The 27,466-nt window shown below is 39.0% G+C and overlaps 5 protein-coding genes across 7 annotated transcripts; 3 read left to right on the top strand and 2 right to left on the bottom strand.

The window, feature by feature from the left end:
- Positions 1-1,808: 1,808 nt before the first annotated feature.
- LOC106390264 (armadillo repeat-containing protein 3) lies at positions 1,809-4,590 on the bottom strand. 3 transcript variants are annotated; one of them, XM_013830683.3, is made up of 2 exons: positions 4,342-4,590; positions 1,809-3,597 (listed from the first exon to the last, which is right to left on the bottom strand). In XM_013830683.3, exon 2 carries the CDS (start codon positions 3,575-3,577, stop codon positions 1,961-1,963), a length of 1,617 nt encoding a protein of 538 aa, XP_013686137.2. In that variant the 5' UTR covers positions 3,578-3,597; positions 4,342-4,590; the 3' UTR covers positions 1,809-1,960. The 3 variants fall into 3 exon arrangements, with proteins under 3 accessions (XP_013686137.2, XP_048609360.1, XP_013686138.2); XM_048753403.1 differs by lacking the exon at positions 4,342-4,590 and adding an exon at positions 4,014-4,295; XM_013830684.3 differs by lacking the exon at positions 4,342-4,590 and adding an exon at positions 3,823-3,925.
- Positions 4,591-6,003: 1,413 nt separating this feature from the next.
- LOC106392667 (40S ribosomal protein S27-1-like) lies at positions 6,004-6,980 on the bottom strand. The gene is made up of 4 exons (XM_013833469.2): positions 6,939-6,980; positions 6,524-6,679; positions 6,415-6,443; positions 6,004-6,297 (listed from the first exon to the last, which is right to left on the bottom strand). Exons 1-4 carry the CDS (start codon positions 6,978-6,980, stop codon positions 6,177-6,179), a joined length of 348 nt encoding a protein of 115 aa, XP_013688923.1. The 3' UTR covers positions 6,004-6,176.
- A 239-nt stretch (positions 6,981-7,219) lies between these two features.
- Positions 7,220-9,067, top strand: LOC106390959 (peroxisome biogenesis protein 16-like). Its single transcript, NM_001316107.1, is given in 7 exon segments — positions 7,220-7,288; positions 7,474-7,531; positions 7,763-7,985; positions 8,069-8,627; positions 8,711-8,778; positions 8,858-8,919; positions 9,006-9,067. Coding segments are annotated over 7 exon segments (1,101 nt in total).
- A 1,950-nt stretch (positions 9,068-11,017) lies between these two features.
- On the top strand, positions 11,018-12,660 carry LOC106390338 (transcription factor TCP9). Its single transcript, XM_013830780.3, has one exon. It carries the CDS (start codon positions 11,226-11,228, stop codon positions 12,201-12,203), a length of 978 nt encoding a protein of 325 aa, XP_013686234.1. The 5' UTR covers positions 11,018-11,225; the 3' UTR covers positions 12,204-12,660.
- Positions 12,661-15,893: 3,233 nt separating this feature from the next.
- On the top strand, positions 15,894-16,742 carry LOC125585747. The gene is made up of 2 exons (XM_048755393.1): positions 15,894-16,415; positions 16,530-16,742. The coding sequence occupies exons 1-2, from the start codon at positions 15,894-15,896 to the stop codon at positions 16,740-16,742; spliced, it is 735 nt and encodes a 244-aa protein (XP_048611350.1).
- Positions 16,743-27,466: the final 10,724 nt, after the last annotated feature.

Below are 27,466 nucleotides of genomic sequence, written 5' to 3'. Positions count from 1 at the left end.
AGAAATGGGTCAAGAAGGCAAAATCAGGGCCGCAGTAATAAACGAGGCTCATGCGGCATGTCACAATCGAATCAACGAGCTAGAACGCCTCGTGGCCAGATTACAAATCAGATCAGAGGTCCAAGCCATCAGTATCCAGAGGTCCCAAACGACAAATCAACCCCCCCCCCCCCCCCCGAACGAGCATCGCCATGAAATGACCGCGGCCTTAACGGAGCAAGTCCGGATCCTCAGAGACCTCCTGATCCAGTTACGCGCATCAACTGAACCAACTCCACAAGAACCCAATATCACCAGCGCGCACATCCCGCCAGCTGAGCGCGCAAATAGGAGAAGGAACAACAGAAATCCGAAAAGACGAAACCGAAGAGACTGAGCAAGGATACTATACATAGGAGGAGGAGGAGGACCACCCCCGAACGGTCCAACCACCCCGCAGCCCCACTCGTATTGCAAATATCACCGATGTGCCGTCACGAGACAGCCGAGTATAGAAAACAGAAAGAATTACTGCTTGCAAAACACCATCCCAATTGACATTTCTTCACAATAAGTCTCAAGTGAAACACCATCTAATAGAAGGGGCTCGAAAACATCTGGATGGTCCTGTACAAAACAAGAACATTTAATCGTGGGAAATTAGTTGTTATATTTGATTTTGACAGCGCTTACTAGAATATATGTAACGATCAATTGGCAGTACTGATCGTAATCATCGGGATGACCCGTAATCTGATGTGACAGCGCTCGACAGAGGCAATTTCTATCCTTCGACATCTCGACAATATCAAAATTGTTGTCCTAGAAATAAGAAAAAAAAAAGACACACTCAGAATCAAAAATACACACATCTACACGATATGTAGAAAGTCCAATTATACCTCCTGTGCCACCTCCAGTTTCGAATCCTTCTTACTAGCCGCCAATATAACCTCAGGACTGATTGAAACCTATGAGAGCAAACAGATCAAACACAACACAAACGATTCATATATGCAAATACAGACATTCTTCTCATACTAAAGCAGAAACTCAAAGGAGGCTTACATTGTAGTGATAGAGATCCCTATCGGTAACTCGAATCGTCACTTTCTTCCCCGATTGACCAAACCCTGGCCGGACCGGGAACTTCACCGCCTTCGACGACGACAGAGGAGGAACCGTCTGGATCCTCGTTGATACGCCCTGGGAAGGATCACTCAATCGGACTAGAGGGATATGAACTCGCCAAAAGGGAGAACTGATGGATTGAACGGTGATACAATGAGTTGCGGATGACCCAATGATACTATCAGACTTCAGTTGGTGCTTGATATGACTCAAAAGTCCACTAAAAGAAGAATTTCTAAACGTTGTCTGATATGACGCACAGTCCAACGAATATTTTATTTTTAAATGTTATTGAATGCTCTAAATGTGGAATCATTCCAGGTTAACTTGTAGCATTTATTGAATGCTCTAATTCATCTGAACTTTTTATTATTATTTCTGTTGGGTTTGTTCTCAGAGCGCAAGGGGATTGGGAAGAAGCTTCAAGAAGATTCTACACAAGCCAGCAGCAAGTAGCTGATGCTGTGATATATTGGTAACACACATTTACAACATATGCACCTAAGCTCAATTCTACTCTCTGAAGCCAAAAGATGAACTATCAAATGAGTAGTTCAGTTTGGTAGAGTCAATTGCTCCTTTTGAGATTCTATCGACACATTGCCTATATATCTAAGACAGCATAGCCAGTTATAGTTCATCTTTTGTTTGTTGTTGAGATTATAGAAAACTTCCACTCCTATTGTTTCCTGTTTAAATTAATAAAACATTCGTTTTGCCTTTTATTGAAAATTATACAAAATCTTACATATTATAAAATGCACAAACCTAAATGTTCAATACCATTGTTACAGTTTCATATAGGTTATGAAACGTTACAACATACACAATATATATATATTTTCTCAGTCTACTTCCTACTAAAGAAACTTTTCAATTTCCCTTTCTCAATCCTCTCAAGAAGCTTCTTAGAACCAGGAACCTCCATCTCCGCCAACTTCTTCAGATAACCAACCGCTCCATGAGACACCATCAGCTTCCTACACTTCCTGCTCGAACACATCGCCGCCAGACAAGAAACCGCATACTTCTTAGCCGAGTTGCTCGGGCTAGGCTCAAGCAACGTCACAAGACTCGTCACACTCTTCTCATCCCTCTTCACTTCTCTGCAGTTCCTCGGAACCGTGACAAGACTCGCTATAGCCTGAGCAGCAACCTCTCTAGCTCCACCTCCTTTCGCTTCCAGCATTCTCACCAACAGAGGGATAACACCTGACTCCCCGATCATTCTCTTACTCTCGTTCGACGTAGCCATCCTGCATATAGTCGACGCAGCCGCTTGTTGCGCTCCGGTTGATCCCGCTTTGAGAACGTGGACCAAACTCGAGACTATCATCTCATAACTCTCGACGGGAACAGAGCTAACGAGGTTACGAACCGCTGCGACTCCTGCCTCTTGTGGGAGAGGTCCGTCTAAGTAAGCGAGGAGAGTTTGAACTCCGTTCTCTTTTACAACCGATCTTCTGAGAGCTTCGTTGCTAGATGTGAGATTCTGAAGACACTCAGCTGCGTACTCTTTAGCCCCAAGTAAGATCCCGCAGCTGAGTATGTTGATCATCGTTTTAATGGTACCTTCCTCCGCAAGGAACTGTCTCACTTCGGGAACGGATGAGATGTTTTTCAACGTGCAAGCGGAAGCGGCTTGCGAAACAGAGTCCCCTGTTTTGCAAATCTCTATCAACGGAGGGACTCCTCCGTATCCTACGATTGCGCGCGACGTCTCCGAGGAGAAGGACAATCTCTGCAGAGAGATAACGGCTTTCTCTTTGGCTAACGGAGTTCCGGATTCGAGGAGGCGGGTCAAAGGAGGGAGAGCGTTCTCGGAGACGAGCCAGCTCTCCCCTCCTCCTGACTCCGCTAATGAGCAGATCACGGTGACAGCGTTCTCTCGTACGCTAGCGGATGCCAGAAGCTGAACCAGAGACGCGACGTTTGTTCGACCTAACGCCGTTATAACGGCTTTTTCGTCGTCTTTCATCACCTCTACGAGCGTCTCGAGAGCCTTTCGCTTGGACTCCAGATGACCCATCTGGAGCCGAGCGAGCAGCTCTCTAACGCCTAACGTTTCCGAGTCTTGTATTGGTTGTTGCGGAGTGACGTGGCTTAGGACGCCTGTTTTCATCAGCAGTCCGCAGTCTTTCAAGGCGAGGTCGAGTTTGGAGGACAGAGAGTCGAGGTCGCTCTGCGTCTTGAGCTTCCCTTCTTGCTTCTCTTGCACGCTTACGGCGATGGTTTCTTGTAAAGTTTGTAGAACGGCTTGGAGCTGCTCTTTGCAGAGAGTGTTTTTGGAGAAGCAAGGGTGGCTTGACAAATCCGATAGGCATGTTGGTATCTTCTCTAGCCTTGAGATGATCACTCTCCACCTGGTGGTGAAGCCTTTGGCTGTTTTTGCTTTGGACAGAGCGATGGGGACGAGCTCTAGTGCTTGTTGTAACAAATCTTCAGCTGTTTGATTCTCCTCCACCATGATCAGACAAGCCTTGAGTTCTGTTTCAATGAATTGCAACAAAAGAAGGAATAAAGTTGACTTAAAGTGGAGGGCGGAAAGCGATAAAAGGAGAGTAGTTGAATGAGTGATGAACAAGTTGGTAGATATGTTATAAATAAAGACACGGATTTAATATAAAAAACAAAAAGGGAAGAGTTCTTGAGAATCTTGAAATGATTCACAGCAAAGCTTTCGATATATTTGCTGGAAAACAAAACTCTTACCAGACAAAAATAATCTGAACAAGTCATTTTCTTAGCTTCCCTTTACTTTCGTCGGTGTGAAACATTTAATTGCTATAAAAGCTATAATGATGATATGATAATAAATAAACGGAAGCATCATCTATCTTATTATTATATATGAGAATTGTTTAAATGAAAGTCATGGAATATTGCGAAAAAGACAAGAATACCCTTCTGAAGAACAATGCTGAGAGGAGCTCCAAACACAAAGATTGAAAGCTTAAGCTGGTTTAGAAATAAAGAAAGAGAAAGACTTTGTTTCAAAGAGAAGATTTAAGTCTCTTTCAACAAATCGTGTGCTTAAAATTTTGTATGAACCAAACTCCACTAACACTACACATAAGTTTGGTGACAAATCCCACAGCTAGTCTTTACTGCAAGTAAAGATAAAAAGTACTTTTTGCTTTCCTTAAAGCTGGTGTGTAATGCAAGAGAATCAAGAAGCAAATACTGAAACCTAGAACATCTATCTTTGATACTCCATTAAACTATAGTTACCTGGAAACGAAGATCTATGCCTTAGCTTCTGGGTTTGTCGAGCAAATGATGTTGAAGAAGACCTTTGAATTTCGAAACTGATATACAAAACGAAAGTTGCTTCTCGATATTTTCAAGCTATAAACGAGTCTTCAGAGACTCTCTTTCAGACAGAAGCTGTGTCGGAGTCGTTTAGTCAGCTTTAGATTTGTTATGTCAGAAAAAAACATAAACGCATGACTTTTCTTATCGTATCGCGAGATTATTCAAATTTCGGTGATCAAACGGCTCCTGTAGGACCTGATCGAACGGTCGGGATAGCGATTGAAATTTGAAATGGCTTTAGTGATTAGCTGACGTGGATGTGTATCTGGTCTTCTCGAGAGCCTCACGTGTGCGGAGGTGAGCAAAGTCGATACAACTGCCCTTGTGTGGTCGATAAAATAACGAGAATGCCATTGGCTTTAGCATCGACTTTTGAGGCCCAGAAAGGAGAAAGTGTCGAGGGGACCGAGGCGCGTGAGGCTTGTGGGCCTTGTTAACGTGCATGAAACGGCACGCACTTGTCTGCTGATGCTGTTTGAGAGAGCATCGGGGGTTGTGATTTTAATTAATGTATCGTTAAGCGCATTAATATCACTCTTTATGAGCTGATCATCAAGCCAAAGTTTTTAATCATTTTTAATGTAAAATTAACACGATCGAAATAATTAGCACTAAGCCATATCTTATCTTTCATAAATCCACTAGTCCCGTTTCACTATTAAACTTTTTCAAATAATAATTATTTGTTGGCAAATTGAAAGTTATTTTATACCCTTAGACAAGAACAAGTTGTACTTCTAATGTTTTTGCCATTCTCCATAACAACAACAACAAGAAGACTTTGGTTTTGAAGAAATAGCATTCTGATTGTTTTCTTTTTTCTAGCTTGAAGCAGAATGTGCATGCTCTTTGCGGGTTGAACGATGCAAGGGCCAATTCGAGTACATTCTGCTCTTACCAAAATATGGGCATATACGATCTATAACGTAAGTGAAGCTTAATGATCCTAAGCCTTTTTTGGCTTATTATACTCGAGTACTATCAAAAAAATCATTTTATAATCCAGAATTTAATTAATCTTTTGGTTGGTCCATAGTATGGATTCCATACACAGTTTTTTTAAGAAAGGTGTTCTCAACGCACATCATCTCAACATTTACAACTGGCCTTGGAGACAAGAATGGGACGTTGTGCTTAGGTTGCAGCTAAGCCTAGGCATATTCGTCGAACAACCAAACTCTTTTGTTTTATGTTTTGGTCGTCAGGAAAATATTGATTTAATATGAAGATTGGTTATAGTTGACCTTGGCGCAACTTTACACACGTATAAGTTCTTGTACAATTTCCAAAATCCTAGCGTTGGCTCTTGCTAAAGACCATCCTAGCGTTAAACTAAAATAGAGTAACTCTATGATAGAGTTGGATTTGCTCCAATAATTCACTCTATAATAGAGTTACATTATATTAGAGCAACTTTATTATAAAGTAAACCATTGGAGCAAATTCAACTTTATAATAAAATTACTCTATTTTACTATAAAATATAAAGAAAAAATAGTGTTACATTGAAGATGGAGATGCTCTAACAAGTTTTCTATTGCGTCTAGAAGAAGTAGGATATAATAAGCATACTAATAGATTAGCGGAACTTTAACTTAAACTCCAAGATCCATGCTTTAAAAACTCAAGTAATTAACAAGGATTTTACTAGCTCAAATAACTCATCCAAAATCGATAAAAGGAAACTACGAATGAAGAAAGTAACTAAAAGAAAAGATTCTGCTGACTGAGAGAGTGGAAAGTCATCGTGTTTACTTTTTCCTGAAAGAGCAACCTTCAGTGAGCCTTGCCTTTCCTCCTGTGGGTTGGCACAGCACAGTCTGGCAGTTTCCACACGCCACAACCGTCTGCGAGTGGCTAAACACCGTCGTTCTGCAATAACCCCCAACTCACCAATACATCATAAGTTAACAGAGTAAAACATGGACATATTCAAAATAAAGAGTTCCAAACTTAAAAAGACATTTTTAGTTTTTTAACAAAGCTTACATGTTAAAGCAGCCTTGGCACTTCACATCCTACATTTAACCAATGAGAACAACAATTCTAAATATCAAAGAGTGATGAAAAACGAGCTTCAACTTTGAAGAAAAGGTACCATGAAAAAGGAGTTCGGGGACTGAACAAGACGCTTGAGCTTGTGCTTCCTCTTCTCAAGCTCAGCAGGTGGGTTCAGCAGATGGATATCGTTTTGAAGAACCAGAGACAATAATTCAAAGTTGCATTTATTTTTTTCAGAACCAAGTTTAACTATCTACCAATCAAATCATGAAACCGTAGTTAAAAAAATCAATCAAATCCTAAGAATTGCACTCCGAGAATAGATTGAAGATTAGTGATCAGAGAAAACAGAATCAGCGGACAAAAATGATTTTAGAAACTTGTAAAACCCTTTTATAAACAAAACTCCACCGTTTAACCAGAAACCGACGTTGCCCGTTAACCAGTAGTAGATAAATTTAATCAAACCGACCTAGAAGATGGTTTTACTCGGGGGCGTAATTACTTTTTACTTTTTGAACAATAGAAATATGGGCCGAATACATAAGGCCCATTATATATTAAAAGAAGATAAGGCCTATTACGTTTTTCGATGAATGTTAAGAATGACTCATCGCAGCGTAACCGTCGATTCAAAGAACTGTGGGGATATAGACGGACGAGATTGGGTCCTAGTCTCCAGCCAAACCAAGAAGAGATGGTTAACGGTGAATGGGATGATATGATCTTTGTTTCCGAATCGATTCCGTTTGATTCCAAACAAAACTCTTCAATTTGTCTGTGAAGCTCGTCAATGGAAGCGTATAAGCAATGGGTGTGGAGAAACCGAGAGTATGTGCATTCCATGGGATCTCTTGCCAACGTAAGACGACGATCCATTCCTCTTCTCCTTAAATCATTTCTCTAATTTCAATACTTGTTTGAACTTTTGCTCGAGGAGACTAGAGTAGTGTTTAGTACAATCTGAGAAAAGTTAGAAAAGCTTAATTCTTGAATTGGTTTAGTGGATTTGATTTGATTGATTGATTTGGGGGTGGGTGTGTGCAGGGATTGACATGGCTGCTTCCTGAGAAGTTTTCAGCTTCAGAGATTGGACCAGAAGCAGGTTTTTTTGTGATTCTTTTGGTAACCCATTTTTCATTTTTTTTATTAACTGCTTTCCGCTCTTAGAAACTCTCAACTACTACTCTTGTTTAGCTCCTTTTAAGTGTCTTGCTTCACTTGTAGCTTTAGTGGCTTAAGCCTATGATCAAAGAATGTTTCTTTCTTCTGTGTGTCTCTCTTGTGCTGTTTGACAAGTGTGATGAGAGCTTTTGGTGTTCTCTTCTCTCTGCAGTAACTGCCTTTCTTGGCATATTCACAACCATCAACGAACACATCATTGAAACTCTTCCAACCGCCTCTGCTCATGTTGGACCTTCCGGGACTGATTCATCATCCCTTTCTTACCCCTTACTCATCTCCATCCTCAAGGACTTGGAAACCGTTGTGGAAGTAGCCGCTGAACACTTCTACGGAGACAAGAAATGGAACTTTATCATCCTCACTGAAGCTATGAAGTAAGTTTTGATCCCTTGTTATTATTCACTTGGATGGTTACAACACAAGAACAATACTTAGTTTGCGTTTTTTTTTTTTCTAGGGCTATGATTAGGTTAGCCTTGTTTCGGAACACTGGTTATAAGATGCTTCTTCATGGTGGGGAGACACCTAACGATGACAAAGATCCTAACCAACCCGAGTTGCAGAACAGACCTGGTCATTTGGATAGGAATCATCGTCTTGGAAACCAACAAAATCATTGGAACCTGGAAGGACGGGCGATGTCAGCTTTGAGTTCATTTGGTCAGAACGCAAGAACATCACCAACAGCATTATCTCCCACCTCGGGTTGGTCTCGTAGGATTCAACACCAGCAAGCGGTTATTGAGCCTGTGATGATCAAGGAGAAGCGAAGAACTCTCTCCGAGCTAGTATCTGAGAAGGGTGTGAAAGGAGCGTTGTTTGTAATGGGTGAGGTTCTTTTCATAACGAGACCGCTCATCTACGTTCTCTTTATAAGAAGATATGGAGCCCGGTCTTGGATTCCTTGGGCTATATCTCTTTCTGTGGACGCACTGGGGATGGGGATTGTATCAAATCTAAAGCTGTGGGGAGAGCAGAGCAAGCAAATCAATTTCTCTCAACCTGAAAGGGACGAGGTTAGACATATCTGGTTTAACTTAAATTTCATTAAAAGTCAGAACCGGTTTAACTTAAGTTCCTTGTTTTTTTTTCTGTTCAGCTTAGGAGAAGGAAGCTGCTATGGGCATTGTACCTAATGAGAGATCCATTCTTCACCAAGTACACAAGGTCAGTGTGGGAAAGTTAACTCTGTTCTGCTTTGGTTATTGTTAGATAATAAACTGATATGGTTGTTGGGTGAGTGCAGGCAGAAGCTGGAAAGCTCTCAGAAGAAAGTGGAACCAGTTCCATTGATCGGCTTCCTCACAGGTTTTTTTGCTTTAAAGATTTTTATTACATTCACAAGATTATTATTGATCATTGACTTTTTCTTACGTTGTGTCCTTTATCTCCAGAGAAAATTGTGGAGCTTTTGGTGGGAGCTCAGTCACGGTACACTTACATATCGGGATCTTGAGTGGCTTGTTAGATCTTCGAAGGCTCGTGCAAAGATTCGTAGGGAAAGTTTCAGTCTTTGTAAGAAGTGGCGTTTATTATTGCAGTTAGGACCATACAATCACATAAAAGATGTAGTTTGATGATGAGCTGTTTATGTCTAAACAATTGGACCCATACAAATAAATGGAACAATCAACCTTTAGTATGAGATCGATCACACGTTACAAGGTGGAAACATCAGGTTCATTACAACTTGTTGAACATAGAGTATGTTATTATTCACTTTGTGTAGCAAAAAATCCAAATGATTTCTGCTGACGTGATGCTGCTATTATGCTTATGGATAAGGTAGGCAAAAGTTGGTGGGCTAAACCGGCTAGACCGGTATTATGTATTTATTTTGATCGGGTTTACTTGGTCCGTTCATTTATAAACAAAAGTGGGCAGAGGGTGTGGTGGGGTCCAATAATTGGGCCTTTGCCCCCTCAACTAGGCCTGGGACGGATCGGGTATCCGGGCAATTTTAAGATATCCGGATCCGGATCCTTATCCGGCGGATCCATAATTTTACTATCCTTATCCGGATCCGGGGTTCGCGGATATCCGGGTGTCGGATATCCTTCTAAAAATTATAATATCCGGCGGATATCCGGATCCGGATTTGGATCCTTAAAATAAATAAAAAATAATATTAATATATATAAAATATTAACAATAATTTAAAAATAAAAATATATATAATGTTTTTAATTATTTCTATGTATAATATTACAAAATTTACATAAAATTTATATATACTATTATAAAAATGAAAATATATTAAATAAAATTAGTTTTTATATATAGATATTACTATTTTTGAAATAGTTATTAATAAAATTTACGGATCCGGATATCCGGACTAAAAAATCAAGATATCCGGATCCGGATTCGGCTTTGACGGATCCAACATTTTACTATCCTGATTCGGATTCGGCCTCTCCGGATATCCGGATTTTCGGATCGGATCCGGATCGGATCACGGATCGAATCCGGATCTCGGATAAAAGTTCCAGGCCTACCCTCAACATTGTGTGGTGTGACCAGCACTGGAGAGGAGGGTCCAGCTCAGGCCCTCTTTAACCCGTTTTCGTTTCGTAGCCTTATCTTTCCTTGTGGTAGGACCCGTTTTCTGTTCATGTGTTTGGTAATGGTTCAAACCGGTTTAGATTTCAATAGTTTTCATATATTACATGAATCATTTTGAAAGTGAAACTAGTTTTGGTTTGGTACTGTTCTAGCTCTACTTTTCCTCTACAAACTAATAATGAGTAAACTATATATATATGTTATTTTCCGGGTTTAGTTTTTCACATGTACAAATGATTAACCGGTTAAGTGAAAAGGACGATAGGATTTTGGAATCCAGGAAAGGATTATTCTTTTTCCCTCTTGTGCAACTCAGGAAGGATTATTCTATATACAATAAGCTTATTTTTTTTTTGGTGGAGCAGCCTTGTGACCTACATGAATGGGGTCCAACCCCAAGTATGGGCGTTTAGCTTTTTCTATAAAGAAATCTTTTTTGTCCTAGCCAATCAAAATTCAACGGTTATAAAAAGGTAAATCTGACGGCCTAGAATCAAAATTGTCGATGAGAAATTTGATGATAAGCAAATGAAATTATTGTGGGATGTTCCCGTCTGTTCTGTTTCGTTATTATATGTGGTTTAGTTAGAAACCAAAGTTAATTTAAATATAATGTATTGGTTTCGATGTAGGTTGGCTTCGGTTTAGTAAGTAAAACCTCTCTTGCTTATATATCTGCTGAACAAACAGTAAAAGAAATTTTTTATATAGTTAGGACATAAAGTTACTGGACCCTAGTGGACACAGATGGTCCCATAAAAACTGATAGAAGATGGAAACAATTGAACGGGATCGATCCACGTGGTGGTATCCCAATGGCTCTGGAAAGCTCAATCCAATAAATCATAACCGTTGATTTTTTCCCGGATCAAAAAAATGAGTCAGCATTCTCACCGTGTTTCTTGCTATATATACACGACTCACATTTACTATATCCTTCGACGTGTAACGCCGTTAAAACGATTCCCCCACCCCAGAGTATCCGCTTCTTTTTATAAATCATTCGTCGTTATCTCCACCGTCTGTTTTTACCTTCCGTTATATTTTCAATGGCGACGATTAAGCACCACGAAGATGAACGCCTGAGAGCCGTTGATTTAACTTCTAAACCCTTTGAAGTCAACAACGCAGTGAGCCTCGAGCCCAAGACGGAGCCGTCGTTAGAGTCATCCTCGCATCAGCTGCAGGTTCCGTCTATTTCAATGTCTTTAGCTCCACCGTCGAGACCGCCATTGAAGAGAGCTTCGACTAAAGACCGCCACACCAAGGTCGAAGGTAGAGGGAGGAGGATACGGATGCCCGCCACGTGTGCGGCTAGGATTTTTCAGCTGACTAGAGAGCTTGGTCACAGGTCCGACGGCGAGACGATTCGGTGGCTGCTGGAGAACGCCGAGCCGGCTATTATCGCCGCCACGGGTACGGGAACGGTTCCGGCCATCGCTATGTCGGTTAATGGAACGTTGAAGATCCCAACGACGACGAACGCTGATTCTGACGTGGGAGATAACTCGGCGAAGAAGAGACGTAAGCGACCTTCTAATAGTGAGTATATAGACATAAACGAAGCGGTTACGGTTTCGGTTTCTTCCGGTTTAGCACCAATTTCGTCCGGTTTAGCTCCGGTTTCTACCGTGGCTCAGCAAACGCTGCCGCAAGGGATGATTCCGATGTGGGCGATTCCATCGAACGCGGTGATTCCGGCAGTCGGAGCTTTTTTCCTTGTGCCGCACGTCGCTGGTCCGACGAACCAGCCTCAGATGTTAGCTTTTCCGGCTGCTCCGCCGTCGTCTTACGTTGCCGCCGTTCAGCAAGCTTCTTTAATGGCTAGACCACCTTTTGTATCAGTTCCTGACGTTACCCGTTCCACGCCGTCAGTTATGGCTCCGAGTTCAAGCTCCGGCGTAACCAACGGAGGCTCGTCGTCGTCTACGACCAACATGCTCAGAGACTTCTCGCTAGAGATTTACGAGAAACAGGAGCTTCACCAGTTCATGTCCACCACCACCGCACGGTCATCGAACCACTGAGGGAGATTAAACGACGGCGTATTAGTGATCACGGGGCACGTGATGGAAGGAAGTAAAGACGCGCACGTGTTAAGTGGGCCTAGCTTTTAGGCATCGGTGGTGTCCACGACGTTGGTGGGTCAACACGCACCAAAATCAAAAAGCAGAGGAGGGAGTGGGGCCACACAGCTCCCACCTTACGCATTACTTCCGAGGCGGCCAGGTTGGGTGTGGTCCCGGTTCGGTAGGCCTACGTGGTCCGTTTCGGTGGGCCTCCTCTCCTCACCACTTTGTCTTGACTTTTTGGACTTTGTTTTATCGCTTTGTAAATACAAATATTGCCACAACAAGATTTTATTAAAGCCGAAGCCCTGTAATAATATCAAGTCATGGACCACCCAACAACAATTGTGGTAGTAATATTTTTATTTTGAATCTGTAATAATAATAAAAATATTCTAATGCTTCTTTCCTATAATTGTTAAAGCATTACTTCGTTTTTAGAAGTGTGTTAAAGCGTTACTTTATTATTCCTTTTGAATTTTCCATAAAGTCTCGTCCGTGTATGATATTGGCGGGGCCAAGTAGCTTGCTTGTACCACTTATACGGCTCCCGTCTCGTGGGGCCTAATCGGATTAGGCTAATCCTTCCCACTCAAGGACACGAGTTGGTCACCACCACCAGAGTTTAAAGCTAAAGAAAAATAAAAGACACAGGCTGGCGTGGGTCCTAGTTCTGTCCATCAGATATTTACCGTTCATTGCACATTCTCTCATCTCGTCCTGGCCGTTGATTTTATTACCTATACTTCAATGGATGATATTATATTCTTTTGTTCACGTCTCAGCGCCAGACACGATTTACTACGGTAAGTTTATTTATGCCTGATAAGAGCCTGGTTGTTAATTAACCCATGATTCTAACAGTTCATCACCTTTTAAATATTTTAATGTGTGCTTAGTTATGAAAGAAATTAAATTGACTTTTGTTTTGAAAGAAAACACGGGTCACGGAGAAAATGAATTATTGGAGGTAGGGGTATTCGGCATTAGGTTCGATTCGGATCTATTTGGATTTCGGGATTTCGGGTTTAAAAATTTCAGCTTCGTTCGAGTATTTCAAAATTTCGGTTCGGATTCGGTTCGAATTTTTGCAGGTTTGGTTCGGGTTCGGATAATCCATTTAAATTATTTTTAAAATTTTAATATTCATTATACACTTAAAATTTCTCAAAATCTATAACACAAAATAATATATTACATATAAATTTGTATAATGTATGTCAAAATACCTAAAATTAACATATAAATTGGTTTGATTTGAATATTTGGATATAAAATCAATAAATATTTTAAGTATTTTAGTGTTTTGAATATATTTTAGCTATTTTAGACATTTACTTTTGACTATTTATGTATATTTTCAAGTATTTTAGACAACTTAAAAGTATTTTATAGTTTTTGGATGTTTTTAATATATATTAAATCTAAAAGTAAGTAATATATTTAGGTATATAAATCTATTTCGGTTACATTCAGGTATCCGAAATACATCGATTTGGATCGGGTTCAGTTTGGTTCTTCGGATTCGGTTCTTCGGATCCGGGTTTTTTGTCCGGCCATAATTAGAGGCCCAAAATCCAAATCAACTTGGTGGATGGGGAAAAAGTTCCAGAAGAGTTGGCTATAGGAGTCCCCACGTGGACTGGACATGTCGCTCTCTCTTTTATTTCAGTGGACCTCTTATTTTTAGTGAAGCTTAGCCTAAATTTTTAACCAAAGTAAAATCGGTCCAAACTATAAAATCTAATTTCAAACAAGAAGGAAAACTCGTGCTTTTATTGCTTGCTTGACATCTTATAATTAAGCCCACAAAAAGAAAAATAACAAACAAGTTGTATGTGCTTAGATAACAGTTAGGTCCAATATAAACAAAGAAAACTAATGTTACGGAATAAAATATTTAAGGCCCATTATTTTGCAGACCCAAGCTACACTTAACAGCAGGAATCTTAGTGTATCCTCTTTCGACATACGTCCAATTATAAAAATAGTAATACAGTTTTCGACACACGCAATTATACTGGTATGTCGGTCTAATACATCCAATTAGTGGTTGAGAAGGACATCCAATTTGTAAATTTCCGGATACTAAATATTTTGATTTCACCACTTTATCTTCCTTTTTGAGCTTTACTTTCAGATCATATAATATCTATTTCAGGTTTTTTTGGGTGTAAATGTTAAATATCTATCTATTTTAGTTTTAGTAATAAGATCTGGATAAACTCTTGTTCTGAGTAGCCTCTATCTGTAATTGTTGCCTTTTCTGCTGTTATTTTTGGGGGTTATGCATGTATTATCTGACTAATGATTGTATCTTATTAGTGGTTGCCATTTATTTAAAATATTTTCCCAAACCTTAAAAAATGCGTAGTGTTTTAACTGTTGAGAATAAAAAGCCCAGGTGGGGGAAGCCTGACGCAAGCATGGTTTATTTACTTTCCAGAGATAAGCGAATTAAAAAGGACAACTATAATCAGAAGATGGAATAACAACCGCCAGATGAAACATCATCGGACGGTGCACAGCACGCTCCGTGGTCCCCTGCACACATGACGTGAGTCTCCTCAACCCCACGTGCCCCACATGTGTCGACATCTCAACTGGGAAGCGTGGCGAAATCAAATCCCTTCCTCCAGAGTCTCTCCATCTCCAATAAGCTTATTTCTATTAACCCTCTTTATCCGACATTTTAAATCTTAATCACATTAATCCATTGATCATATATACTATTTAATGACCTTGCATTAAATAGCCGAATATAAAGTAAACAAAAAAATAAAAATAAAAGGCTCTACTTGGCTAATAAATAATTTATTGTAGTAGTTCATTTATATTTTAGTTTAGAATATGCTTGATGAGTGAGGCTAGATTATCAATGAATAGAGAGAGACTATTGGGTTCAAATGAAAATGCTCATTAATACATGTGCAGATGCGTTGAGCCTATTCACATATAATTCCCCCCAAATCACGCGTTTTGCATAAAGTTAAGCAACTAATAATATTTCTTTCAATCGTAATTTTTGTTTGTTTGGTGAATGAAAAAACTAATATTGATTTGTTAATTCTTAACAGAACAGAGTTTTACATTAGAAAGTGAATGCTTAGGCGGAATCCAATGCAATAGAGTATTGTTTTATCTACTCTAATTGTTGTTTGTGTTAGCTGGTTAACAAACAAATCCGTAAAAGCGCAGGAAGAAAATGGCCATTATACGTATCTGGTTGCTCTATATCTCTATGCCTCTATGGACTGAGTTAGCTGGATTGGTTTTATAAGTTCTGAGAATATTTGCGAAGAGAAGCTCAATTCAAAATATATGATCACGTGTATGTGAATCACTTCTTCTAACTACTTTTCCACCGGTTATTCCTGTTACCTTGTAGCGTGGTTAAAAAAGTACCTAGATGCATGAGTCCATATCTATCATGGTCTTTTACCTATTCAGTTTTTAAAAATCTTTTTGTGAGGGAGACACTATATGGATGTGAAATGACAAGAGCTCAAACGTTTGACAAGATAGTTTAAAAACCTCTCAGGCCCATTTCCCTATGCAAGCCGCTTTGATGGATCTCATCCGCTTCAACTCCGCCGTTCAACCTTCCTCCTCCTGAAGCAGATCTTCTCTTCCACTATGCTCCTGATGATGACTGCTCCTGCCCCGTCGCGTTTCAGGCCTCCTCCCGACCCACCACCGTGTAAGCTTTTTTGGTTTGAATCTCTCTCTCCCACCATTCCGCCGGACCCACCAGACCCTCCCGACGCTTCCTCTGTTCTCTCTTTGTTTCGTTTCCTCAACGCCGCCGCCAGCCTTTCATCCCATGCGTTTCCCAAAATCCAAGATCTGGAATCTCATTCGCCAATTTTGATGAGTAGGATGAGAGGCGGAGACACTCATCACTTGTCTGTTGGTGTCTCATCTTTCGTCTCAGGGCGTTTATGTACTGCTGGATGCAGTTTGTTATACCACCGGCGCACAGTGTGGTCTCCTTTTCGATCATGTCCTGATGTTCTCTTCCAGGTTTGCCTCGGCGCTTCACTCTCGGTTCATTATTCTGTTGAATGGTATGAAACACGGGTTGTATGGGAGGCACTGGATATGTGGCTCCTGGTCTTAATTTGTGATGTTCCGATGGAGTCTTTCTCCTTAGGTTCTACTCTTGTGCTCGTTAGTAGCATCTATATGGCTTCAGTGCCAATCTCTACTGCAGTATGCAGTTTGTTTCTTGTGTTCAATCTGGCTCTTTGTGCTATGTTAGTGTGTGTTTCTTCTTGGTGGCAGATTGAAGAAACACTATCTATGATATTCCTTCTGTTGAAGCCGGTTGAGACGAGTACTTTTCTCTTGGGTGTCTCCTGTCTGGAGCAGTCTATTTTCCCAATATTTCCTCATGTATGGAGCGAATTGGATGAACAAGCATTGCTGGTATTGCAAGGATTTTCCTCCCAGCTAGTGCATTTCTCTGCCTTTGAGGCAGTGATTGTGACCCTTTAGGTTACACTGGATGCAATTTGTCAAAAAGCCTATGAAATTGTTGTTATGCACTTTTTATGGCATTCTTTTGTAAGTTGTTTTCTTAAGCTATCTCTCTATTATTCAGTCAGTTTGTTTGTCTGTTTGGCTTGCTATGGCCTTGTTGTATATTCCTGTAATGGAGTTTAAACTCGTTTCAGTATAATGGAAGTATGGTTTGATAAAAAAAAAAAAAAAATCTTTTTGTGAAACGGGACGAATACACCAATACAATCAGTCTATGAGACCGACCACCGTTAAACAAAATGGGATATAATATTCGTCAAAACATAGGGATATGCCAAAACTACATTTTACTTCCCGCTGCATTTTTGAGTAAGCTAAAATTCATTTGGGGCGACTAGTTCATTCAAACCTTATTGAGCGATTTGTAGACCAAACATTATTGACATATATGATTTTGTTACAACTTAAAAGATCACTATCAACCAAGTTAAAAAAATATCACTCTGTGATTCCAGGTTTTTGTGTTTAAAGTAATGCAATAGTTTTACATTTATTTGAAAGTAATTGCAGAGTGTAGTATAGTAGTATCTGTTTGGGCAGGAAAATGACTTAGAGGTTTTTTTTTCTTTTGCATATTTATCTGTGCACATAAATTGCCTTACCAGTGTCTCAGTAATTTTTTTTCAGCTACCACGGAAGAAGAAGAAAAATGCGTCGTGGCAATGCAAACCGCTTTCAAAACATTGGTTTTATTCTGCTTGAAGAAAACAAACTCTAGAGAAAAAGAATTAAGACAACAATACTATGGGATCACAGTCATAGAACAACGTCAACATGTTCATTTGATTTCTTTTCTACAAGCATGTAGAATTGAAATAATAGAATTATAGTTTCACCAAAATTTAATCAAACAATTGTTCTACAACTAAATAAAAATAAAAATATTCTATGTCGATATTAAAAATCATATGGTCCAAAATCTAGTAGATTTACATCCCACAGAACGTCTATTTAACTCACCTACAGTTTTACTTTAGAAAGATTCATCATGCTTAAATAAATTTTGGACAACTTCCTTAGTCTGAACTGTCTTTTGAATCAAAAACTACGCAACTAATTCATCTGAAAGTTGTATATCCATTAGAAGCTGTCTGGATGAAAGAATGAAATATTCAGCCTGTTTCAATTAATTAAACTTTGTTTGAAAGCTTTATATATATCCAGTTAAGTTTCTCCACAGAATCCCCACTGATGTTTTTTTGTTTGTAATCACCAAACTAACGTATAAAAGAATATATATATATATATAACGTGTAAACATTTATTGGAAAAAATGCATGTGGGACTTTCACCAAACCTAATAAAAAAAGAAACCAAACTGAAATCGCAAGGATTGTTAGAAACAGTAGAAAAACGAACGGAGTAGGTTTCTGGACAAGATGGGGAATCTGTCCTTTTTGTAACATAATTTCAACACCTAAATAGGTAAATATATATATAAGAAAAGTGAATATAGAGGAACGATTTAACCTAAAATAGGAAGTAAAAAGAGGTTAAAAGGGGTAAGAAAAGCAGTTGCTGTATTGTATTGAATTTTACTTTTATTTTTATTTTCCGTGGGTCACAATCGAGACCAATGTGTGGAGCACGATTTATCTTTGGAGTTAATAAATAATAGTTATATTTTTGTCTGGGGAGTTTTCGATTGGAGCATGAGAAAAAGTAGGAGGTGCGTTTTCGAAATATCATTGGCTAACCTTTGTACATGACTGTACGGACGACGTTGAATATCTCCTATATATTATTTGTTAAGCATTATTACTTCTTTTTGTAGCCACGTGTAATCACTATGATTGTTAGAATTATTAGAAAAATATGTAGGTTCATCTAATTATTTAATAAGCTTTTTATTAAATTAACCATAAATTTATTATTAATGTCATTTATTATTTCCTTAAATAAATATTACAGAATTACCTAATGTGGCTAAAATATATATGACAATTAATGATTTTGAATAATAAAGATCTGATAAAAAATGTATGTTATCAAATTTGTTTAATTTTAAACTATTAAAATAATTAAAAATAAATCACAATAGCCATATTATAAAAATTTAGATTTTTCTGTATATGTTATATTTTGAATTTAAAAAAACGACTATAAATTGCTAAAGCTGTTAAAAGTCTCACATTCAAATTTTACGATCCATGGTTTAAAATTTTTGTTATGACAAAATACAAATGATTACAAAATCATATAAATAAAAGTCTTATTTAATTAATCATTAATATTTAAAATATATATGTATATATAACATTCTAAATTAAACTATAAACCATATTGAATAAATAAATATTTTAATTTCAAAATTTACTTTGAATAATTTTTTTTGATAAAAGTTTTGAACTAACATTGATAAATTTTTTTAAATTATAAATTACTAAAATTATTAATCCTACAATGAAAATTTTGTTATCAATAATTTAAAGTTTTTGCTATTAAAAATACACATAATCAAAAAAACATATGAGTAGAAAGTATCATTTAAGAGACATTAATATTAAAAATATACTATGTATGTTAATATCATTTAAATTTAATTACGTATCCTATCAAATTTTTTTAAAAAATTGTTTGGATTAATAAAATTAATTTATACATTCGCACCAATTTAATTATATATGTAATAGTTACTGACTTTTAATTATTCTATATATATTTATTATTTCATAATATGTAAGAACATATAATACATAAAATAATTTTTATATATAATATTTATTCCGCGCAAGGCCCAGATCTTAATCTAGTTTATAATATTCTACGCCCTATTTTCTTAGTAGTTACAATAATGTTTTTTAACATGTAATCCAAAGAGTTTTTTTAGACCATAAGACGGTTTCTAATTTTTATTACAAGGTAGTTTCAGCGACAATTTATTTTGGTTGTTTACTATGATGTCTTCAACTAAAACCAAACCAAGTTACATTTTCTAACTAGTGAGACCTATCATCTTTTTTTCTAACTTTCTTCTCCATTCATCTCGTTCTTTTTTTTTTAACAAAAAAATTGATTTTAGAAAACTTAATGTTCCTCAACCCCTCTACAACATAAATATCAGATCTTTTGATTTTTTTTCATCTGTTTTCTTCTCCCAATTTAGATAAGTCATTTATAAAAAAACCAGTAATCATGAGTCACACAGTAACGAAGATTGCACATTAAAAATCATGTAATATTTATAAAATTTGTAACTTCTGGAGGTAAAAACACAAAATATAATGAAGATTGCATGTTAAAAATCAATGGTAGCTTTGAGATATATTTACAAGAAACTCAGAAACCCTAATACGAAAAAGATGATATTATTACAAAACTGCTGCTCATTGAGAAAAAAAACTTAAGTAAAATTTAAATGATACAAACGTTAATTGAACCAGAGACTAAGAAGACTAGAAACTAGCCATTTACCATTGCACTTACTTGTACACTCTCACATAAACAATATATTAATTGTACACATTCATTTAATTATACCGGAAAACTTAATTGTATTATAAAACTTAATTGTACACATTCACAAAAACACTATATTACCTATAAATGAACAAGACAATTCAGATTTACAACTCAATACCCCCCCTTATAATAAGGGAGAATTGCCAAGTGTGACACAAAACTTGGAGTCAAACCCAAAACAATACCCCAACTTGGGTCAAAGGCAAAAGTAACCTAAAAGGCTATTGAAATTACAACTATCCCCTTGTGACCAAACAAGAAAACAAAATTTTTTTTACGTTTCTACCCCTCGCAAGTCGTCTGTTTAGACGACTTGAAAATAAGTCGTCCAGACGACTTAACTGAAAGTCGTCTGGACAGTTAGTCTTAAACATAATTTAAAAATTTTGTAAAAAATATTTTGATAAGTGAAAAATGGGAATTATGTAATTAACATATGTCTTAGGAGGTATAAATTAAGATATAACAAATTTCAATTGTTTTCAGCATAGATGAGTGAAAGTAGTGAGTCATGATATTCTTAAGTTTATGTTTCATCAACATATGTTGTAGTATTGTATGTGTTCTTAGGGTTAGATTTTGGAAAGCATTAAAACCGTTTTTGAAAATTTTTAAAATTACTTATGCGTGTTCATTTCTGTGTATAGTAAACACTATTTAAGTATAATTTGATTTTATAACGTGGTTAGTTAGTTAATCTAGTCATTTTAGTTTAGGGGTTCATTTTAGGGTTTAGGACGACTTAATATTTTGTCGTCTGAAAACAGACGACTAAATATTAAGTCGTCTGTTGTACATTATCAGCCAGAATAAGTCGTCTAAACCGGACCAAACCTTAAAGTTTACCAATGTACTTTTAAAGCTAACCGGATTATTTACCCAATATATAAGGTGATTTTTATTTTTTTTGTTTCATTTTTCGCGAAATTCAGAAACCCTAACAGTTCTCTCTCAAAGGCGATTTCGAATTCCCACGATTTCCGAACAAACCATCGTTCTCAACGTCGGCTATCTATCTCACCGTTGTCGCCGCAGCTTCTTCTAACCCTAGCGCCGCCGATTCCTCTAAACCCTAGCGCCGCTGCTTCCACTATTTCCGAACAAACCGTCGCCCTCGCCACCGTGGTCACCAATGTTCTCACCGCCGCTTCCTCTAAACACTAGCGCCGCCGCTTCTTCTAAACCCTAGCGCCGCCGCTTCTTCTCTGTAAACCTTAGCGCCGTTTCTCTGTAAACCCTAACGCCGCTAAGTCATCAATCTCGAGGAAAAGATGAACATAAAACGTTGTCTCTATCAATTTACTCATTCTCACCGTTTCACGTTTATTTTTTCAGATCTATAACCGCAATGACGAGTACTCCAACTCCTTCTGCGACTGGAAGACTTGTAAGTAACTTAAGTCGTCTGGAAAGTCTTCCAACTGGACGACTTAGTAGATGACTTAAATATAAGTCGTCCATTTGGAAGACTTTCCAGACGACTTAATTATAAGTCGTCTACTAAGTCGTCTGGACTTATATTGTTGTCTTTGATTATTTTGCAGACAAAAAGGATGGATATTCCAGAACTCCCCCGTAGGTTATACACATCAGGGGAAGAGCCAGAAGCCCACAATAGCATTTCGTATCATACGGATAACAGCAAGTTGCATACTGCTCTTAGGAAAGCTCTTACTGATGACGAATTTGAAGAGCTCAAGGAGTCGAGTTTGGGAGTTTTCATCAAGTTCAAGGAGCAGGGATTTGGTTGGGCTTCAAGGCTGGTTCACTACATGCTCAGTTTCAAGCTGGACATTAAGAAGAAGTATGAGATGTGGTCTCTCGTTGGTCCAGAACCTTTGAGGTTTTCACTGTTAGAGTTTGAAAACCTCACTGGTCTAAACTGCGAGTACATCGAGGACCTTGAGACACCAAAATGTGACGTTACCCCAGAGATGGTTTCTTTCTGGGGGATGCTGGGAGTTCATCTGGAAGCTGGGCCAACTACTGATCAGATAATAGCAGCACTGAAGAGATGCGGGGATTGGTCCAGGGAAGATCGCAAGCGGCTCGCGTACCTCTCCATCTTCACTGGATTCATTGAAGGGAGAAAGTTTTCAACCGCTACACGATCTACTCTGGCAAGGCTAGTGATGGATTTAGAACGGTTTGAGAATTATCCATGGGGGAGAGTCGCGTTTAAGGTGCTGATGGACTCTTTGTGGAACAAAGAAATTGCTGGCTGTTACACCGTGGATGGGTTTATACAAGTTCTTCAGGTCTGGACGTACACAGCTATGCCGGAATTGGGTGCTAGTATTGGTGGTCCCAGAGCAGACAGTCCGTCTCCACCGATACTGGCTTACGAGGGCAGCAGAGGCCGCAGATCAATGAAAGCTGCTATCTTGAGTCAGGTATTTACTTCAATCCAAAAGACTGCGCAGACGACTTATTATAAGTCGTCTGGAAGGTCGTCCAGCTGGACGACTTATCGGACGACTTATAATAAGTCGTCTGGAAAGTCTTCCCAGCTGGACGACTTATCGGACGACTTAATTAAGTCGTCTGGAAAGTCTTCCATCTGGACGACTTATTAGACGACTTATTATAAGTCGTCTGGAAGGTCTTCCAGCTGGACGACTTAGTAGACGACTTATAATTAAGTCGTCTATTTAGTATTTTTTTTCAAATATCTAACTCGATTCTTCTATTTACTGCAGACCCGCGTGATCAACTTTGTTGAGAAGGACATTAGTGAAATGTGGCCAAAATGGGACTCTGAGGTTGAGGACCTGCCCGCAGAGAACATCATTAAAGTCATGTATGAGCGGAGACCGTGGAAGTGGACCATGGATTGCTGGGAAGTCACTGGTACTAAGGTCAATACAAAACCTAAGGTTGTGACTCCATCGAAGAAGGCCAAAGAGATGGTTGTGTTGGAGGAGGAGGAGGAGGAGGAGGAAGACAATCCAAGACCTCGGAAGAAAGCTCGTAAAGAGGCTCCTAAAGTGGCTAGTGAAGAGGCTAGAGAAGAGGCTAGAGAAGAGGCTAGAGGGGTGACCAGAGAGGAGTTGGAAATTATGTTCAAGGGCGTAGCTGACTGCATGAAAAAAGGGTTTAATAAGTGCATGAGGGAGTTTAGGAAGTTGTCTGATAGATTGGAAGCTGTGGAGAAGAAGGTTGGTGTCACCAATCAGGCTACCCCTCCACCTCTAACCAATCAGGCTACCCCTCAAGATAAACAGCCTACCCCTCAAGATAAACAGCCTACCCCTCTTGCCAAAGAAACCGGGGGTAGAAACAAACAGGCTACCCCTCATGCCAATGAAACCGTGGTTAGTAACCAGCCTCCTCCTCATCAAACCAAACAGCAGCCTCCTCCTCCTCAAAAGAAACAGCCTCCTCCTCAAAAGAAACAGCCTCCTCCTCAAAAGAAACAGCCTCCTCAAATCAAAGAGGTTAGTATCAAATCCAGGGTTAACTAGTTGTCCAGACGACTGTAAAAGTTGTCTGGACGACTAGTTGACCCTGGACGACTTAAACGTAAGTTGTCTGGACGACTAGTTGACCACGGAAGACTTAATTTTAAGTCGTCCAGGGTCAACTAGTCGTCCAGACAACTTTTATTTAAGTCATCCAGAGTTAACTTGTGTGCAACTTTTATTGCAGAGATGGTTGCCGGAGGATACAGCAACCGAGGCGAACTCGGTAAATAAGATCTTGCCAGAGGATAAAGCTTCCACCGAGCCAAGCGATCCAGTTTCAGAACCGATCCTGGTTGTATTGGACAAGCGTGCAAAGAGTAAACGAGCGAAGAAACCTGCTCCCACTGTGAGATCTCCTTATACGGCAGAGAAAAAAAAAGATAAAGTGGCAGCCTATAATCCATTTCCGCCAGTAAACAAAGATAAGTTGAAGGAACTCGCTGATTGGTTGAAAACTGATCCGTAAGTGATTGCTTTACCCATAATAGCTTGATTTAGTCGTCCAAAACTGATTGCTTTTTTGTTTGCAGTCATTATTTAACTAAGACCGAGGACAAACCACGTACATCACCAACAAGGTGGTACCACTTCCTCCGGACAGCCAGAGGATGGCTGGAAGACTGCGTAAGTCTTCTGCACACGATTTAAGTCGTCTACAAAATCGTCCAAGTAGACTACTTTCCAGACGACTTAAAGATAAATCGTCTGGAAAGTCGTCTACTTGGACGACCACGTAGACGACTTATATTTAAGTCGTCTGGTAACTTCTAACTTGTTATATTTAATATGCAGCATATAGATGCTTGGATTAATGTGCTAAGGCAGAGGTATCAGGAGAACCCACAAGCTTTCAGGAGCGAGCGAATGTGCTTCCTGGATCACAACTTTTCCCAGTCTTGGAGAGAGCAGTATCAGCTCTTCAAAACATCGGAACCTGATCACAAAGGTTTAGGAAGAGTTCTACCTGGTGGGGCGTCGAATTTTTATGACGGATCAATACCTTCATTTTGCCAATCAAACAAGAAGTGGGGGGAGGACATTGATGATATCTATGCGCCAGTGAACTTGGACGACAAGCATTGGGTTGCTATTTGGATATCGATCCCTAAGAGGCACATAGTCGTCTGGGACAGCATACCTTCATCTAGTGTACCAGACGCATGGGATGCGATAATGGAGCCTTTTCTCCAGATGGTCCCTTATCTGCTTGTTGAGTGAGCAGCCACCGACGAAATACGGGTCAAATACGGGTTGGAGCCATACACATATGAGAGACCGCTGAAAGGTGTACCCACGGCCAACAATGGTGATTGTGGCGTGTACGCTGTAAAGTACATTGAATGTCATGCTCTTGGCGTCTCCTTTGACCCTAAAGACTTTGCTAGGTGCAACGCGAAGAAAATGAGGGATAATATGGTGGTGGATATATGGAAGGAGCTTGTTGATCAGCATCTGAAAGAAAATGTGGATGGTGATAAGTTCGTGGGCATGTATGATAAGCATTTGAACATGATTTTTTAACAAGCGAAGTATTTGTATTTCAGCTTGTCTTTGTATAGATTTGTAAATATATAAGTTGTCTGGAAGAAATAAGTCGTCTGGAAGGTTTTCCAACTGGACGACTTACAAATAAGTCGTCTAGAAGGTTTGGACGACTTATTATAAGTCGTCTGGAAGGTTTTCCAACTGGACGACTTACAAATAAGTCGTCTAGAAGGTTTGGACGACTTATTATTAGTCGTCTGGAAGGTTTTCCAACTGGACGACTTACAAATAAGTCGTCTAGAAGGTTTGGACGACTTGAAGGGATAGTAGAAGGTAGTCTAAAAATAAAATACACTTGAAGGGATAGTAGAAGGTCGTCTAAAAATAAAATACACTGGACGACTTAGTAGAAGGTCGTCTAAAAATAAAATACACTGGACGACTAAAAATTTAGTCGTCTGGACGGGTAATCAAGACTGGACGACTTAAATTTAGGTCGTCTGGACAACTAGTCAACTGGTTGTGTACATTGTGGTTTCGTATGGCCAGTTTCCTTGCAGTTTGAGCATCTCCGTGCCCTGTGTTTCTTCCTGGGTTTGTGTCCTCTCATCCTAGATAGCTCCAACCAAGATTGCCATCTTGATTTCTTCGGTCTCCCCCGACCACGCTTTAGTTCTGGAGGAAAGCATTCTCGTTCCTTAATATGTTGTGACACGATAGGATATATATTCTCTGAGTATCCTGCATACAGATAATTCTTTGAGTACAGTGGACATACAAGTGTGGAGATATGCAAACCAGCATGTATTCCAGCAGCTATAGCATGAGAGCAAGGTATTTTCTCCACTCCATATACACCACAATCACACTTTGCATGTTCCAAATCAACCACACAGTCCATTTTGCCACCTTTGACAAAGAAATGCCATCCATCAATTGGTTCGACCGTCATCGTACCCGCTATCTCTTCTCGAACAGCAAGCAAGTATTCAACACCCCCGCTATGTTCAGTTGTGAGACTCAAAGCATCTTGTCTCCTTTTCCAATACCATTTTCCTAACTTCTGCCTTATGAACTCCAGCAGGAACGTAATCGGAAATCCTCTTGCTCGCTTCAGTGCGGAATTAATAGATTCAGCAATGTTGCTTGTTTTTATGTTGAACCTGTTCCCCTTACAATAAACCCTTGATCATAGCCTGACGTCGGCTTTCTCCAAATACGTTGCAAGTTCCGGGTTTGCACTCCGTATCTCAGCATAGAGAAAATGAAGAAGTTCAATAAACATTGCCGCAGACGACTTAGCATTAAGTCGTCCAGAAGACTTAAAGGTAAGTCGTCTAAAGAGGTCACTTTTGCAATTGAAAATTAAAAGGGACGACTTAATTCTAAGTCGTCCGGCTTTGTTTGTTAAAAAAAAAACTTCAGACGACTTATATGTAAGTCGTCTACGAGAAACGGGCTAGTTTTGCATTTGACCGAATCGTGTCATATCTTTGACTATTTCTGGACGACTTATAATTCAGTCGTCTCTGGGAAAGTTAAAATTTCAATATTTTATGAAAACTTGACGACTTACGTGTAAGTCGTCCTAGGTTAGTTTTGTAATTGAAAAATAAAACTTGAAATTTAACTTTCTCCAGACGACTTAGATGAAAGTCGTCCAGCTAAACGACTTAATTTAAGGTCGTCCGGGATAAGCAAGGTTTGACCAGAAAATTGGGAAAAATTCTGGACGACTTTGCTTTCCCCGGACGACTTTAAATTAAGTCTTCTGGAGGGACGACTTTATATTAAGTCGTCTGGTTAAAGTTAAATTATGAAGTTTTATTTTTCAATTACAAAACTAACCTAGGACGACTTACACGTAAGTCGTCAAGTTTTCATAAAATATTGAAATTTTAACTTTCCCAGAGACGACTGAATTATAAGTCGTCCAGAAATAGTCAAAGATCTGACACGATTCGGTCAAATGCAAAACTAGCCCGTTTCTCGTAGACGACGTATATATAAGTCGTCTGGAGTGTTTTTTTTAACAAACAAAGCTGGACGACTTAATTTAAGTCGTCCGTTTGACCAGAAGACTCATCAGTAAGTCTTCTACATACATATGACTTACTAGTAAGTCTTCTACGCGAACAGATCTTGAAAAAAAATTCAAATTCGTACCTTAAACTAGGTGAGATGACTTCGTTTGCACACAGGGTCTTCTCCAACCACCCAGAACCTCAAACGAAAGAAACCGTAAGTCAAAACGAAAGAAATATGGCT

This window comes from Brassica napus, chromosome C4 (genome assembly GCF_020379485.1).
Source record: "Brassica napus cultivar Da-Ae chromosome C4, Da-Ae, whole genome shotgun sequence".
Classification (NCBI taxonomy): Eukaryota; Viridiplantae; Streptophyta; class Magnoliopsida; order Brassicales; family Brassicaceae; genus Brassica; species Brassica napus.
This window is presented reverse-complemented; position numbering and strand designations above follow the sequence as displayed.

Coding starts and splice junctions, on each gene's coding strand:
- LOC106390264 (XM_013830683.3), bottom strand. CDS start 3,577: ATGGTGGAGGAGAATCAAACAGCTGAAGATTTGTTACAACAAGCACTA.
- LOC106392667 (XM_013833469.2), bottom strand. CDS start 6,980: ATGGGCCTTATGTATTCGGCCCATATTTCTATTGTTCAAAAA. Junction 6,444..6,523: donor CCCCGAACTCCTTTTTCATG/GTACCTTTTCTT, acceptor GGTTAAATGTAG/GATGTGAAGTGCCAAGGCTG. Junction 6,298..6,414: donor TGCCAAGGCTGCTTTAACAT/GTAAGCTTTGTT, acceptor GGGTTATTGCAG/AACGACGGTGTTTAGCCACT.
- LOC106390338 (XM_013830780.3), top strand. CDS start 11,226: ATGGCGACGATTAAGCACCACGAAGATGAACGCCTGAGAGCCGTTGAT.
- LOC125585747 (XM_048755393.1), top strand. CDS start 15,894: ATGACTGCTCCTGCCCCGTCGCGTTTCAGGCCTCCTCCCGACCCACCA. Junction 16,416..16,529: donor TAGGTTCTACTCTTGTGCTC/GTTAGTAGCATC, acceptor TCTTGGTGGCAG/ATTGAAGAAACACTATCTAT.